Source organism: Anarhichas minor, unplaced genomic scaffold, assembly GCF_050575085.1.
Source record: "Anarhichas minor isolate MPS153535 unplaced genomic scaffold, ASM5057508v1 ptg000035l, whole genome shotgun sequence".
Classification (NCBI taxonomy): Eukaryota; Metazoa; Chordata; class Actinopteri; order Perciformes; family Anarhichadidae; genus Anarhichas; species Anarhichas minor.
In genome coordinates, this window is record NW_027466481.1 from 2,261,581 (window position 1) to 2,276,863 (window position 15,283).

The 15,283-nt window shown below is 42.8% G+C and overlaps 1 protein-coding gene across 1 annotated transcript; it reads left to right on the plus strand.

Annotated features, from left to right (window-relative positions):
• Positions 1-230: 230 nt before the first annotated feature.
• On the plus strand, positions 231-9,337 carry rragca (Ras-related GTP binding Ca). Its single transcript, XM_076106749.1, has 7 exons — positions 231-629; positions 2,358-2,561; positions 2,838-3,037; positions 5,090-5,204; positions 6,451-6,593; positions 6,760-6,908; positions 7,467-9,337. Exons 1-7 carry the CDS (start codon positions 444-446, stop codon positions 7,610-7,612), a joined length of 1,143 nt encoding a protein of 380 aa, XP_075962864.1. The 5' UTR covers positions 231-443; the 3' UTR covers positions 7,613-9,337.
• The last annotated feature ends 5,946 nt before the right edge of the window (positions 9,338-15,283 follow it).

The following is a 15,283-nucleotide window of genomic DNA, read 5'->3' on the forward strand; positions in this document are numbered from 1 at the left end:
AATAAAAAATGTTAAAATTAAGTGTTAATGTAGCGAACTTAAATGGCTTCACACCGTTTTGTTAAGAGCGTACTTTTGCATATTAATCGGGTGATAGGTCACAAAACAGGTCTGAGTACTAGTCAGGTGACAGCGACAAACCTCAGTAGAGTGACAGGAGCTTCCGACCAATCATTTGTCGTCTATGAATTCAGGCAGCAAATCAGACTCAAGGAGGCGGGAACAAAAGGCTAGTTTTTTTGTTTTTTTCAAAGGGAGAGGAAATCCGAAATGTGTGGGATCACGCTCGGTGTTTCCAAGTAGCCTGGGCTTTATTGACAGACTCTATTCATTGTGTGACGATAGTTTGTGGCGCACACCGACCGACCGTCCGGTACAAACACGGGTGCGGTGACCGACAAGTAAAGGAGGAGGAGGGGAGGGAAGGGAGGAAAAGCGACAAAATGTCGATCCAGTACGAGGTGGAACAGCTGGCCGACAGCTACGGGGCTGCGGACTCGTTCCCCAAAGATTTCGGTTATGGTGAAGAGGAGGAGGCCGACATCGAGGACAGCCCGGCGCTGTCCGACAGCAAGCCGAGAATCCTGCTCATGGGTCTGAGGAGAAGCGGCAAATCATCCATACAGAAGGTAAACTGGGGGAGATGTTAAAACTACGACGTTAGCCAAAATAGCTAACGCGTCAGTCTAGCATGTCGTAAGTGACATGTGATAGCTATGAACCAGCGGATAACACATCTAGCTGCACGAGAGAGGGAACTGAAAAAAAACAAAAACAACAACAGCTAATGAGCAGTTATCTTCGTGTTGCTACAGCAGTGAATCATTAACCAGCTGGACAGGTGACGCTGTGGTGCATCTTTACTGACATATGGACGTCAAAGCACGTGACTGTTTGCTTAACTACTCGTCCAACATGCCAAATATACCTTCGTCGTGTAGCTCTCACGTGACTGCAACCCGACCACACCTACCCTTCTGCAAGTCACTACACTTTGTTTTAAAATCAGTGCACCAGTAATGGCACCTGCAGGGTGGCCAACATGGTCTTTCAGATGTTGATGTTTTTAAATCAAAGCTGGATTAATGAGTTAAGGGGCCCCCTAAAGACCCACCACCAACCACCCTCATGTGCAGTGTGGCCTCCAAGTCCAGAGCAACCAGTACTGTCCTGACAAATGTTTTAGCTGTGGTGGTAAGCCACCTGACGCAGCTTGTCATGTGATCAATTTACATATTAGATGAAGGCCTAAATATTAGTCGCACTTATTACATATAAGGCATATCAGCAACTCTGTTTTTTTTCTCCCTATGGCTTCATATATTGGCCTAATATTGTTTATGATATGAGCAGCCGTGAACTTTTGTTTCAGGTGAGCTGGTCCACCTGAACCACGGGCACTGTGGTTGAATAATAGATGATGTGCACATTTTTATTATTTATGTTAAAATTCAAAGGGGGGGGGAAGTGGAATCAGGCCTGATGTAGCGTGACTTGCCAGGCGCCTTTTCCTGCCGATAATGCCCGAAGAAACAAACGTAAAGAACGGCAGTTTTCTGTAGTGAAGTGCACACTCGCACTGTTTTTGCTATAATCCACACTCCGTCTTAGATTAACGTTCTCCTGTAAGCCTTCACTCTGGGCTGAAAAACATGTGATTTGGCGTTTTTTTTTTTTTTTGCTGCTTCATTTGGCCTTTGACCTCAGTGGCCCACACACTGATTTAAAAAAAATGTCAGTGGTGGAGAGAGAGAGAGAGAGAGAGCACTCCCAGGCCCTCCACCATCACCCACTGCAACTTACTTCCTACCTGTAACTGTAGTCAGTAGAGCAGCACCCTGATCAAACTCTAACCTCACTTCATACAGCTGCAGTCTTACTGTCTTACTGTGAGACAGCAGGCGGCTGACAAAGTGCTGCATCATACTGAGTCCGCAGCGTTGTGCCCTTTCCCCCTCTCGCCCTGCATGTGACGTCCAGATGATGTCTTATTGCCTGAATCATTGCGTAAAACGGAATTCAATACTGTCTGGATGTTCTCTATAACGTTCTAGGCAAATGAGATGAAAGAATGCGTGTCGTCTCAGCCATTTAACACACGTGTTGAACTGTAATTTAACAAACATTGAAAGGAAGCAAAAATATACTGATGATGGAGAGGAGGTCTATTAAAATGTCTTGGCTGTGATTAATTTGAGCGCCGGGGGGTTGTTGCCTTTACATAGATGACAAGTACATTTTGAAAACAAATCTCACAAGTGGCAAATTCTGAAAACAAAAATGTAAATTCTACACAAAATCACCAAGACAAGTCCTCTGTATTTATACTATTTAAACATTGTTATTTCTGATTCCAGGTGGTGTTCCACAAAATGTCTCCCAATGAGACGTTGTTCCTGGAGAGCACCAACAAGATCTACAAGGACGACATCTCCAGCAGCTCCTTTGTCAACTTCCAGATCTGGGACTTCCCGGGTCAGGTGGACTTCTTCGACCCCACCTTCGACTACGAGATGATCTTCAGAGGAACCGGGGCTCTGATATTTGTCATCGACGCTCAGGTGAGGAACAGGGAAGAAGCAAACATGGTGTTTTACCAGCTTTTCCAGTTAGTTTCATTAGTCGGTCACACGGTGATATCTGAGGAGACTTGCAGCAGTACGTTTCCTCATACCTGGTCTAAAGCTGATCACAGTGTACACCTGATGATAAGTGCATGAGTCGTCCCTGTAACACTGTTCTAGACGGCGTGTGTTGCTTCTCCCGCTCATATTTACTGACTGAAAAGATGTGCATGTTGCATATTGTGTAATAGTACGTCACCGTCTTCCTCACAGGACGATTACGTGGAGGCCCTGGGCAGGCTTCACCTCACCGTGTCTCGGGCCTACCGGGTCAACCCAGAGATCAACTTCGAGGTGTTCATCCACAAAGTGGACGGCCTCTCGGACGATCACAAGATCGAAACCCAGAGAGACATCCACCAGAGAGCCAACGACGACCTGGCCGACGCCAGCTTAGAGAAGCTGCATCTCAGGTGACATTTTGTTATTTGACTTCCACACCCTGTACGAGGCTGAAGAAGGCGTCGTGTATCCCTGCTGTCTATGCAATCGCATGTCTGTACGGAGTCATTTCAATTTATGGTGTCTCGCACACGCTAATACACACCGTCTCACCTGTTGTCTGTGCATGTTTAGTTTAGTTTAGCTATCGGTTCTTATTACTGCGTCGCTATAAAGAACATGCACACAGGCCCTTGTCTCTCTCCTAGTAACACCCGAGTTCCATCAATATAAAACTATGATAAGAACACCTGTACTAGACGATGGCTTAGTCCAATATGAAAATACACCAACGCTTGTCGGCACATTTGACACCAGGTTGTCCTATCTGTGTATTACTGTTAATAGTGTAGTGTAATAGTGCCTTTTAAAACCACGCACAGACGCACTGCAACAAAGAGGTAAATCTAATAAACACTGTCAGAGTGAAAGGGTTACTCTGCTATTTCAACGCATGAACGCCACACATCTCTCCCAAATTTCAAGCTTCAATGCATTTCCATAACTACACACTCATAACGGCCAAATGTGAACACATGCGAGAGCATGAAGCTCTCTTCATGCTTACAGACTGTTTTGTTAATTTGTGTCTGCATGTTACAACAGTGCCTATTTAGAACTTCTTCAATACCATTTCTTAAAAGTTATTTTCTCTAATGTAGCTCATCCTATGATGTTTGGTTACTTGTAACTTTAGTTGTTATATTAAACATGTTAATTCAGTATCTGTTTTAAAACACCATGTTCCTGCTACCACAACACATGTCGGTGTTAACAGCCAGCCAGTCAGTCAGTCATACCTCCCACTGCATTCAATTAGTGTGAAGTTTGAAAGTGGAAATAACAGTTTAATTTATTTTTTCCCACCTCAGTCTCGTACAACATATCAGCGTTATCGGAGGCATGTGACTTGTAGTGTAACCCTGGAGTAGAGTCTTTAATCAAGATGCCTCGGACATTATGTGGAACTAAGTGAAAAGTTATTTTGTGACACAGTAGTTGAGGGGAGAAGCTGATTGGCTGGTTGGTTCTGTGACTTCAGTAGTGTTACTGTGAGATTCCTCTTTGACCTCCTAATGAAGAAACAACGCTTCACATGCCAGAGCTGTTACCATTCAAGTTACTCAGATCTGACTTATTTAAGAGGCAGAAAGAAATGTAGTTGAGCTGAAATGATTAACTGATTTAATACTTCATGGCAGGATTGTTCATTGATTAAAGAAGTAATTTAAGTCCTTTTTCATAAACACTGTGGTAATTATTTTGCTTGTTGAGCATGAACTATGGAACAAAACCAACTCGCTGTTTTCATGACAATTTAAAGACAACGATTCATCGATTAATAGAATGTCAGATGACTCGATAGATTTCTGAATATAATGAGAATAAGTCATTTAAACGAAGCCTAAAAGCCCTCATTAACTGCAGCCTGTCACCTGACATGCTGTGTAGAAACTGTACGACCTGAAACGGGACGTCCCGTCTGATCTCTGTCATCTCTGCAGTGCTCTGCTGTTGTTGTCTGGTCCGTGTTGGCTCCCGCTGCACTGTGTTTTTATGTGCGGTGAGATTCTCGTTCGTTCCGGTTCGACAGCCGGAGCCGTCCCGGATATATAGCGACGCTGAGAAGGCCTTTTTATTTATTTATTTTGGCTCTGCTCTGTGGCTCTCCGGTGCTTTCGTCACTGTAATGCATTGTGAAGTTTAGCTTCTGCCAAATGTCTGCAGACCGTTTGGCTCAAGTCGCTGGCTTCCTCAGTCTGACGTCTTTATTTATATCTCAGTAACAAAACTCTGCAAGTCATGTGTGTCCAGTTTTGCGAACATTTCGTTTTCATTCCTGTGTTTTTATGCCTGAATCAGCTTTGATCAACCGCTCTACCATCCAGTGTCATGTGATCTCGTCGTGACGATCTGTGTTTGTACCTGCTATCGTATGTGTTTTTAAGGAAGTGAGAAGTGTTTCCTACTAGTAACCACTTATTCACTTCCCTCTTCTTGTTTTTATTTTTTTTGTCCTTCAGCTTTTACTTGACGAGTATTTACGACCACTCCATCTTTGAGGCCTTCAGCAAAGTGGTGCAGAAGCTCATCCCTCAGCTTCCCACCCTGGAGAACCTCCTCAACATCTTCATCTCGGTAAGTGAACTCGGAGCGGCCAAACACTTTTGTAAATCAGGCTTCTCGTGAAGTTTGTCACCGAGCAGCGTGATTAATGCGCGGCGGCCTGCGTTACGTGAGTCACTGCCAGCTCTGATGCCACTTTATGGGGAGCAGTTCCTCCAAAAGCCCTCGTAGTGGTTGATTGTGATGCTGCACACATTCTCAATGAGGCATTTAGAATTGTATTGCAACGAGCACTCCTGCCTCACATGATACAAAATGAGCTAACTGTTCTGGTATCCAGACAAAAATATCTGCTCCAAAAGGGTTAAGTGTGTGAAGCTCCAACGCTCTGTTTACATGTTACATTTCATAAGTACTGAGAAATACTTCAAAGAGCATTTAATTGAACTCTGCTTTTGGAATTACTTGCCAGATTGATCTTGATTTTTGTTTGTATGTTTTGTCGTCTGTTAGCGCATATCCCGTCACGACTGAATGATTAAAGTGGCATTTGAAACATAAAGTGAAACCCTGTATTTTGAAGATTCACTATCGTGGTATCTGGAATTTAAACGATTGTACCAGTGTATTCACATTTAAATATGTGTGTTGATTAACTCTGGAAAATCATTAATGGATAAAATATGCACCAGACGGGTCCGTTTGTGCCTAATTGAGCAGATAAAATATCAAATGATGGTACTTCATCACGTTGAGGCAAAATCAATAATAAAATCGTAACCTGAATACTGTACACCCAGAAATATTACAGGCGACCTACCGCAGTACAACGGAATGAATATCTAGAGTTTAAACAATTAATCGATAAGCCGTTCGTCAGAATATTAATCTGCAAAGATTTTTTTTCTATCGTTCTACTAATTTATTTTTTAATATTCTCTTCAGAAACACGAAAATTCACCATATTCTGAGATGTTAATGTTTTCCTCTATGATTGGAAACTGAGTGTTTTTCAGGTTTTGGATTGTTGACTCGACAAAACTAACTTTATTACGTGAACGTTTGCTTCAGAAAAATGTAATTTTGCTATTATCTCACATTTTAATAGTATAATAATAGTTGTTGCTGTTGTAAGATCTCTTGACAGCTGCCAAATTAGTAATGTCTCAAAGCATTATGTCATCATATCTCCCTCCCCTTCTGTCTAAATACCAAATGTCCAATGTCTTAACCGTATATAATCATTTCCTAACGCCTCTTTCTTTCCTCCTTTTGTCTCTTCCTCCATTTCTCTTCCTCTCATCTTCATCAATGGCAGAACTCGGGGATAGAGAAGGCCTTTCTGTTTGACGTGGTCAGTAAGATCTACATCGCCACAGACAGCTCTCCCGTAGACATGCAGTCCTACGAACTGTGCTGTGACATGATCGACGTGGTCATTGACGTCTCCTGCATCTACGGGTGAGTGTGATCCAAACTTTAAATGACGTATTAAATACAGAAAAAAGCATTTAGGATATAGAGTTCGCTGCGGATACTTTGATTGAAGCACGAATTAATTTCTGCGTTTATTTGCTTAATTAATCCACATTTTCCCCTGAACGTTGTGGTGGTGTTCCACAATCAGTCTGAGGGAGGACGGCAGCGGCAGTGCCTACGACAAGGAGTCCATGGCCATCATTAAGCTCAACAACACGACTGTGCTGTACCTGAAAGAGGTCACCAAGTTCCTGGCCCTCGTCTGCATCCTGCGAGAAGAAAGCTTCGAGCGCAAAGGTAACACACCTGTGATCAGCTGCAGCTCGTTTGGCTTAATTAGGCTAATGGTGGCGTGGCTTTGGGTCGAGTTTGTTTGATATTTTCTTCCACGTTATTCTTTGCAGCGAGTGTGTGTCTGCATGTATACAGAGGGTATGAAGTACAAACAAGGCCAGACCACAAACTATTGCTCAACATCTCAAAAGTAACCATACAGTTAAATCAAACACCAGTCAGTCTCCACATGGAGTACAAATCATCGGCCGTAAAAAAAAAATATATATATATTATTTTTGGAAGTAACAGAGTAACTAGTTTATGGGAAAAAAAACTTTAATTTGTGGATGTTAAATGCATGAAAATAAATACTAAGTGAGTAGTTCTTGGGAGTATGCACCAAATTATCAATTGTGCATGTTTTTTTTTTTTGTAATAGTCAGCACATGAGTTCACCTATGACCCCATTCAAAGATTGCAAAACACAAGAACATCAAGACTTCTCACTGACAATGAAAGTCCCAATGCAAGACTCGTGTATGTCCTGACAAAGTCTGTGTGTCTCTGTTGCCTCCTTAGGATTAATAGACTACAATTTCCACTGTTTCCGGAAGGCCATCCATGAAGTATTTGAGGTGGGCGTCTCCACCCAGCGTCCTCAGACGGTGGGCTCGCCCTGCACCAAGGCCGTCGCACTGAACGGCACGCCGCGCAACACCGTGTAAACACTGATGCTAAATTTAAAAAAACAAAAAAGAGAGGGAATGAAAGCTGGAGAAGGGCCTGAGAGCCTGTAGAGGAGAGACTACTAAACCGGGGCTCACGCCAATCCCAATCCCTTCGCCCCCAGAGTACTGTGAGACGCTGAGACGGCACTGGAGCACAGCGGGGTTAGTGCTTCTCAAGCTGAGATGGAAGGGAAATTCAAGCATTCGTTTCAGGTGAATACAAGGGCACCGCGTTGGCTGTGAGGAAGTCGAAGAGAGTAAAACTGCACCTGGACAGGAAAAAGGTTCGGGATCTTTCTTTTGGGATTTCCTAAAGCGGTCAAAGGCCGCGATATTAAGCTGCTGGTCCCTCTTAACGAACAATGTGAGGAGGGGAAAACAAACCCTTGTTGTCACTGCTTGCTCGTGGACAAACGGTGACGTCAGTTTGCAGGAATCTGTCCCGTGACCCCGACCACTTCTGTGCTAAATTTAAAAAAATAAAAAATAAAAATAAAAAGATGGTGGATGTGAACTGCTGGTCCTAACAGACACATGTTCAGAGATGGCCTTATGTAGATGGAGCTTGTCTGCAGTGCAAGCGTTCTCTCAGCACCACTCACCTCACGCTACCTGAATGCTGCCCAAAACTCGCTTTTTGGTTTCACTCGTGAAGGGAAAACAAGGTTTTGTGAGCAGACTGAAAAGGGATTGTGTTGTCCATCTAACTAGGTCGTGTGTGTGTGTGTGTGTGTGTGTGTGTTTGTGTGTCTGTCCGTCTGTGAAAGGTTTAAATTAGATCCCAGGACCTTTACAGAAAGGGTTTGTCCTCCTTCTCAATAACAGCAGATTAGCATAATTAAACTCTTTTCAATCAGTGAAAGTAACTTTTCTGTGTTGTGCTCCACTGAAAATCAAACTTTTGATTAAGTTTGTCATAGTTAGTAAAAAAAATAGAAATTTGGAAATTGTCTTTAAAAGAAAAAAGCACTGCCAAAATGATTTAATGGCTCAGTCAACAGTGAAACAATGAGAACATGTCGTGATGAAAGCCTCATTTGTTGCCATCTGAGAAAGTATTGGGTTGAGACGCAGGACTGGTGCAGGGGTCCACACTCTACATCATCTGTCTGAAACATTTTGGGATGATTATGATGATATGAACCGGTTGAAACATGCATGTTTCCCCCCCCCCCCCCACCTACAGTTTCAGTCCTGCCCAGAATGATTAACCCATGTTGTGTATTTAGTTTGGCTCTGTTCAGCCGGGTCCACCATAACAAAATGAACCCATTCCAAGCATGCGTCCGTCGGTGTGTTGTCAACCATAACACTGCTCATTGCATTCAAAGGGGAGGAAGTGAAAATGAAGCTAACCAAGACAATTGCACGCTTAAACGAGGAGGGATAAAGACCAAATTCCATTACTTTAGCCATTTACAGCGACACACAATATGTTCATGCCTGTGTGTTTATTTCAGGGGTGAGATGTGGGAACTCTGGCTGCTCATAAAGAACAGGAACCTGACTCACGAAGCGGCAATGACGAGTCGTCTTGATCCATTTGTCGAGTAAAATGCCTGTTTTTTTTGGGGATTTTACTTGTCAAAGTTATTTTGATAACTCTGTGACTTTGCTTCTTGAAACAGGCTCAGAAGATAAACACTTCAGAACTGTGATGGATGATTGATTTCATGTATTGTGATGCTATACTAGGTGAAATAAATGAAAATTTTAATTTTAGTTTTGTTTTTGGCACAGTAGTACACAAATTCTCTAACCCTATCCTATCTATCTTTTAAAAACCTCAAGTCATAAACAATCTGTTGTACTGTTTTATATTACGAGGCAACACGCATTCATTCTCCTTAACATCCCTTAATCCATGCAAACATACAAGCAAACACAAGATGGCGCTGTAGGATGACTCTACTGTTCCCCCAAAATGAATTGTTAAATGTTTTGGTCCCTTCCACAAGCCCACCAACTGTTTTCATACTTGTTTATATTTACAGTTAGCATGCATGCACCACTGCCATTATACAGCCGTCCGTTAAAGCACGACTATAAATGTCAGCAGCTTCTAACACCACAGGGAGCAGTATACGGAGAACCCTGCAGTATGACCGGCGCTATAGAGTCAATTGGTTTATTCAGTATTGATGTAACATCGGCTGTAGCTCGCATACAATTTGTTTGGAAGAGAAGGCCGTGTTTTCTGGATCTGTTCTATACATTAACAGTATAAAATACCTTTTTAACTTTTGCTGAAATGCTTAAAATAGTAAATACAACATATCTAATTGTCAAGTTTTCTTGAGTTGGCAATATGAGGGGGAGGGGGGGTAGTGCACATAAAAACAACTCTCTGAATAGCTTCAGCGTGCAAGTTATTCACCAGTTAAGTTAAATAAGCCTCACAGCTACTGTCACGAGCCATTATGTGGGGAGTAGGCGAGACAGCTAAACACCACTTCCACACAATTTAGATGCAATAAAACACTGACAGCTTTTTTTATCCACTTCATTAAGCCAGTAATTTCTTATAAAAATCTCCCGCATTAATCCTGGCCATGGTTTCCCCGCGGTTCCTTAAGATCTCCTCCAACCTTAGCCGCCGTGCTTTGATGCTTACTCAAATAGGCGCTAATTTGAGATAAATTATGCATCCGCATGTAGACTTCCCATGCCAAGGAATATAAAGTGCGACACTCTGAAAGATGGTGAATTAAAGCAAAGTGTGATATCTTGACGTCCTAATGGCAGATAGGCTAGACCTGTCAGCCTGATGGTTTGTTGATCTGCGAGTCGCTTCGTGTTTCGGGGAAAGGGGAGAGGTCGTGTTTATGATGTTCTGAAGGTTATTTGGACTCATTTGGGCGACTCGTCGGCTGTAGAGCCGGTGCACCGGGCCCTTTAATGGAGTTAATGGAGTTAAAGACTGAAATCTTAATTGTGCTTTTATGAAATAAGTCAAAAGTTGTTTCCACTCAGGGAAATTCGGCTGTTACAGCAGCAGAAGTAAAAGAACAGATGCATACATTTAGTTTAAAAGATATATAAATATATATATAAAGAATACTAGATGTTCATAATTACATAGTATTCTGTTTGCAGTAGCAGTAGATTCTACTACATAAAAAGGAAAGAAAAAGTCAAATATATACTGCAACATAAATAGTAACTATTAAGTGTATTGAGACAAAAAAAAAAGTCACTGAAGTTTCAATAAAAAGTGGATCAGAATTTCCACTGTGTTTTAAGCGTTACAGGCTTAACAAAACAGTTATTGCACGAGTACCAGTCAAATCTAAATGTGTCTTATAATGCAAGACATAGTGCTAAGATTACAGATGGCAATGTCTTTGTAATCTAGACGAACTAATGATAGATTAAATATATAATTTGGTGGACGCCTGTATCCTGAGCATCTTTTGCCAGAGTGTGCAAGTGGGTTTAATGAAAGCTTTTACTTAATGGCCGTGGATGAAATGACATCAGCAACCCTCACTGAATTTAAAGTGATTTAAATAACAATAACAACAAATATAACTTCCAACGTGAGTTTGAGTCAAATTCTAATGAAGAAATTGGTGAAAATCATACGAACTACATGAGCACCTGGATCATCTGATGCCCACTGAATAATTCAGTGACTTAATACTCTCTCTAGGTGGGGCTGTTGTCTGCTGTTTCAGCGGGTTTGTCCCTCGCTCTTCCCTCAGCCTTTCTGCTCCACAGTGCAGGCAACATGGAGATCAACATCACACAGAGGGGGAGAGAGAGAGGGAGAGAGAGAGAGAGAGCTGGAGAGAGAGAGAGAGAGAAAGAGAGAGAGCTGGAGAGAAGGAAGACTGAAGAGAAGTTGAGGAAGCAGTGGTGAGAGAGAGAGAGGGCCGCATGATGTACAACTGTAATTTGGCAACGTAGCAGCTGCTGAAATTGCTTTGCTTTATCAAAGGCAACACTGCTTCACCCCCCCACCCCCCTGTCCCTAATAAGAAAGCTTAACCAATAATGAAATAAAGCCAGCAGAACATACTTTTGCCTGTGATGTCACGCTCACTTCCGCTCGCCGGGCCCGCCCTTCATCTTAGACGTCTTAGTATCATTACGACAATGATATTGCCATTAGGTTCTTAATAAAACGCAGTCAGCCGCGTGTTATCTCCCATCTTTACATTTTATTAGCCATGCTTATGAGAGACGAGGAGGGAAAATGATGAGACTAAGTGAGACGTCTCAGATAGGTGACGGATGTAATACAGGCTTCATTTGTTATATTGTAAGGTACTGCAGCTTCAGTGAGTGTAATTATGTGGCATGGACATGGCTCTCAGCAGCACGTCTCTGACAAGTACATGCTGTGTTTTTTAGCTTCTTCTGCTACTTCTGGACAAAATGAGAAAGTATGAAGTTTCCAGTTGTTAATGAAGGGACATGATGCAACGACAACATACTTTTGATTATAAGTCTGTTGCTGTGATATTTACAACGTAACTTTTTCATATCTAATATGCCCAAGGGTAAAGATATGGGTTGTGCAACTTACATAATAGTAGATATTACAATAACGTTCAGTTTCAGCTGTTTTCTTTAAAAGCAGAAACGTAAATAATGGGACATTATGTGCCACACCTCCTCCAGTTTCTGATTTGATGTTCTTCTGTTTCCATCGGGAATAAGAGGAATTTCCGTGACACATTTCTTTTTACTACCCTTCTACTGTTTAAACAGGCTTTTTTTTTGTTTGTTGCAGATTCATTAAAGCCTGTTAGAGTTGATGGGATTAGTTGATTGATGGAAAAGTAACCGTCAACTACCAATGAATCATTTAAGTACATTTTCAAGGATAAAAGCCACACATTCCTTTGTTCCAGGCCAAACGATTAATCGATTAATTGAGGAAATAATTGTCAGGTTATCGACAATGACAATAACTGGTAGTTGCAGCTGCAGAGTCCATTTTGTTGATTCTTTTGCAACGTTTAAATAGCTGTGTTGCAAAAGGTTTAAAAGTAGTGGGTTTCAAGGGATATTGAGGTATCAGAAAAATGATTTAATCCCATTATTCAAACAATCTTTCCACATATTGCTATCCAACTGATACACAAACAAATAAAACTATAGTGTGAGCCTTCTGTTGCAATTGAGTCTTATAAGAAACTGAAACACACCCTTTAGATATCCTCCTTTTTATTCACACCTTTCCAGTTTACCAAACTACCCTGACTGCTCTTAATCTGCAGCAGAGGGAGGAGCCGGAGAGGGACAGGAGAGGGGAAGGATAACGAAAGTGGGAGTTAGAGGAAGGGACAGGCGTCTCCTGCGTTTTTCTCGGTCAGGCAGCAGAGCGTGGAGCGGAGAGGCCAGCGGGCCAGCAGCCAGCTAATGGGGACCAGCAGTGAGCAGGGGCCGGGGCTGACAAAAGGAGCAGCGACAGATGCCATTATCTCAGCCTCATGCAGATACAATGGAGCTGGACGGCCCCGACACTGACAGACGTGCACGATCGTGTGTGTGTGTGTGTGTGTGTGTGTGTGGAGGGCCTGTGTGGGCTAAGAGAGGGAACATGTGTGTGTACACTGTGAGGTTAATGGAACACGATAGAGGAGAAGTGGATTATCGTGGAGACTACAATTCCTAACACTTGTCTGAGCCCCTCTGCGCCCCATGCATGCATGCATGCGTGCGTGTGTGTGTGTGTGTGTGTGTGTGTGTGTGTGCGCGCGCTGTATGCAATTGGAGTGTGTATTTGAGTACAGCCTACATGACCCTGTCTTGTTACAGTCAGACAGCCAGATCAGTCACCCATCACTTGCTTAGAATTCAGGGGGCGTCGTGAAAAGCGCATCACATTTGGTAGCGAATTTCACCGGGTGCTTCTTTTTGACCTTAAAATATGCAGCGTTCACTCCACTCAAGGATGTTCTGGCCATTTGGAGAACCAAAAAAAAAACGTGTCAGGGTGGGGTTTTGGATGGGGGAGGGGGGAGTGTGTGAGGGGGATATGGCGATGCGTTTAGCAGGATTGGCAAAGGCAGAGAAGGGCTGTTAAGCAGAAGTTTTTTTTTGGAAAGGGATAAGAAATGTGAGCTTTAGCCAGTGTGGTGCGGTGACATGGGACAGCGTTATTGACTGTGGCGGCGCACGCTGACAGTGGATTGTCAGCCCCTGCAGTCATTTGCCAGACTGAGCGAATGCAGGGATCAGAGTTTTTGGAGCTTAGAGAACGAGAAAGACGAAAGAAAGTGAGACAGAGAGGAATGGCAAAGTGTGTGTGGGGGGGGGGAGCAGAGACTCATACACATGCTTGAGTATACACATAACACACACACACACACGCACACACTGTGCTGTGGACGCCGCCCCGCTGAGTGTCTGACACTGATGCTGCCAGACTAATCAGGGTTCTCTCTCTCTCTCTCTTGCTCATTAGTGTTCGAGAACAAACCAGACAGTCGTGACGTCGTGGTGACGTTGTGTCTTGCTGTTGTACCCGCGTTCGTGCGAGAGGCTCCAGTTTTGAGTTTCGAGTTTAGTGTTGAGTCCTAGTTTTTATGGCGCTCCAAACAAGTCAATGTCCTACTTCTAATGGCACCCCGCGTGACACAAGTAGCAATCTTTTAGTTCGTGGTGGTATAAATTCTGCTTTCTTTCTTAGATCAAGCCTAATGAGCTTACTTTTACAAAAACACACACACACACACACACATAAAGTGCTTCAATGAGGATTTTAAAGATTGACAAAAAAAAAAAAGTAGGCTAATATAATCCTCACTTTCACAGAACGGTTGCCCGTCACAGAGAACAAGTCCAATGGTGTTAATTGGACATGTGCAGATTTAAATAAAACTTTCCTTAATTACTCTATGCCAGTTTGGAGGCAGGCCTGTAGTTTGCTGTCAACACCACGTAAAGAAAAGATTGAGGAAGAACATTTTTAAAACTGGAAGGAAAACTAATGATGATTCGAGAATTACAGGTAATGGATAAACGCTTGCAGCGATTGCAGATCCAGAAGTCTCTGGAACTCTACTGGAGAGATGAACACCGTTCTTCTCAAAGGTATGTCCTCATTTGGTGTTTTGACGAGTTGAGCGCCGAGGGGTTGGGTTGAGATCTGGTGACTTCAAAGGCCACAGCAGATTCACATCATGTCCATTCTCATGAAACCATTGAGTGACCCATTACTGTATGGAAGCGTTTTGCATGTGTTGGTTCTTTACTTCTCATCTGTCTGTGCTGTATGTCCCCGTCAGAAACAGAAATCTTTAGTTGTACTTTTTTTGGTCAAATGACATTCATACTCTTTTCAAGCGACGCTTTAATTCCATGAGTTGAGGAGGGGTCAACAACTGAGTCAATAACACTGAAAAGGAGACGGTTCTTCAAAATGAAATTTGAGGAAAAAAAACCTCTCCGTAACCAGTGTGTGATATTTCACAACACTGTAGGTCACGCAGACTTTATTAGCCTTTCCATTGATGTTTGGCTTTTTTATGTGTTCTCTTTACAGCCCAGGCATGCCCTTTAGCCATCCGAGTTTTATTGTTCTTGATTTGTTGTTCCTAAAGGGAGCAACTACAGCACGAAGAACACTGAAGGTGCTGCTATTAAAACAATAAGCAGGCTCCTTGGTGTTGAACGGCTCCAGGCGGGAGAATGGTGTTGTAATGGCCGTCTAAA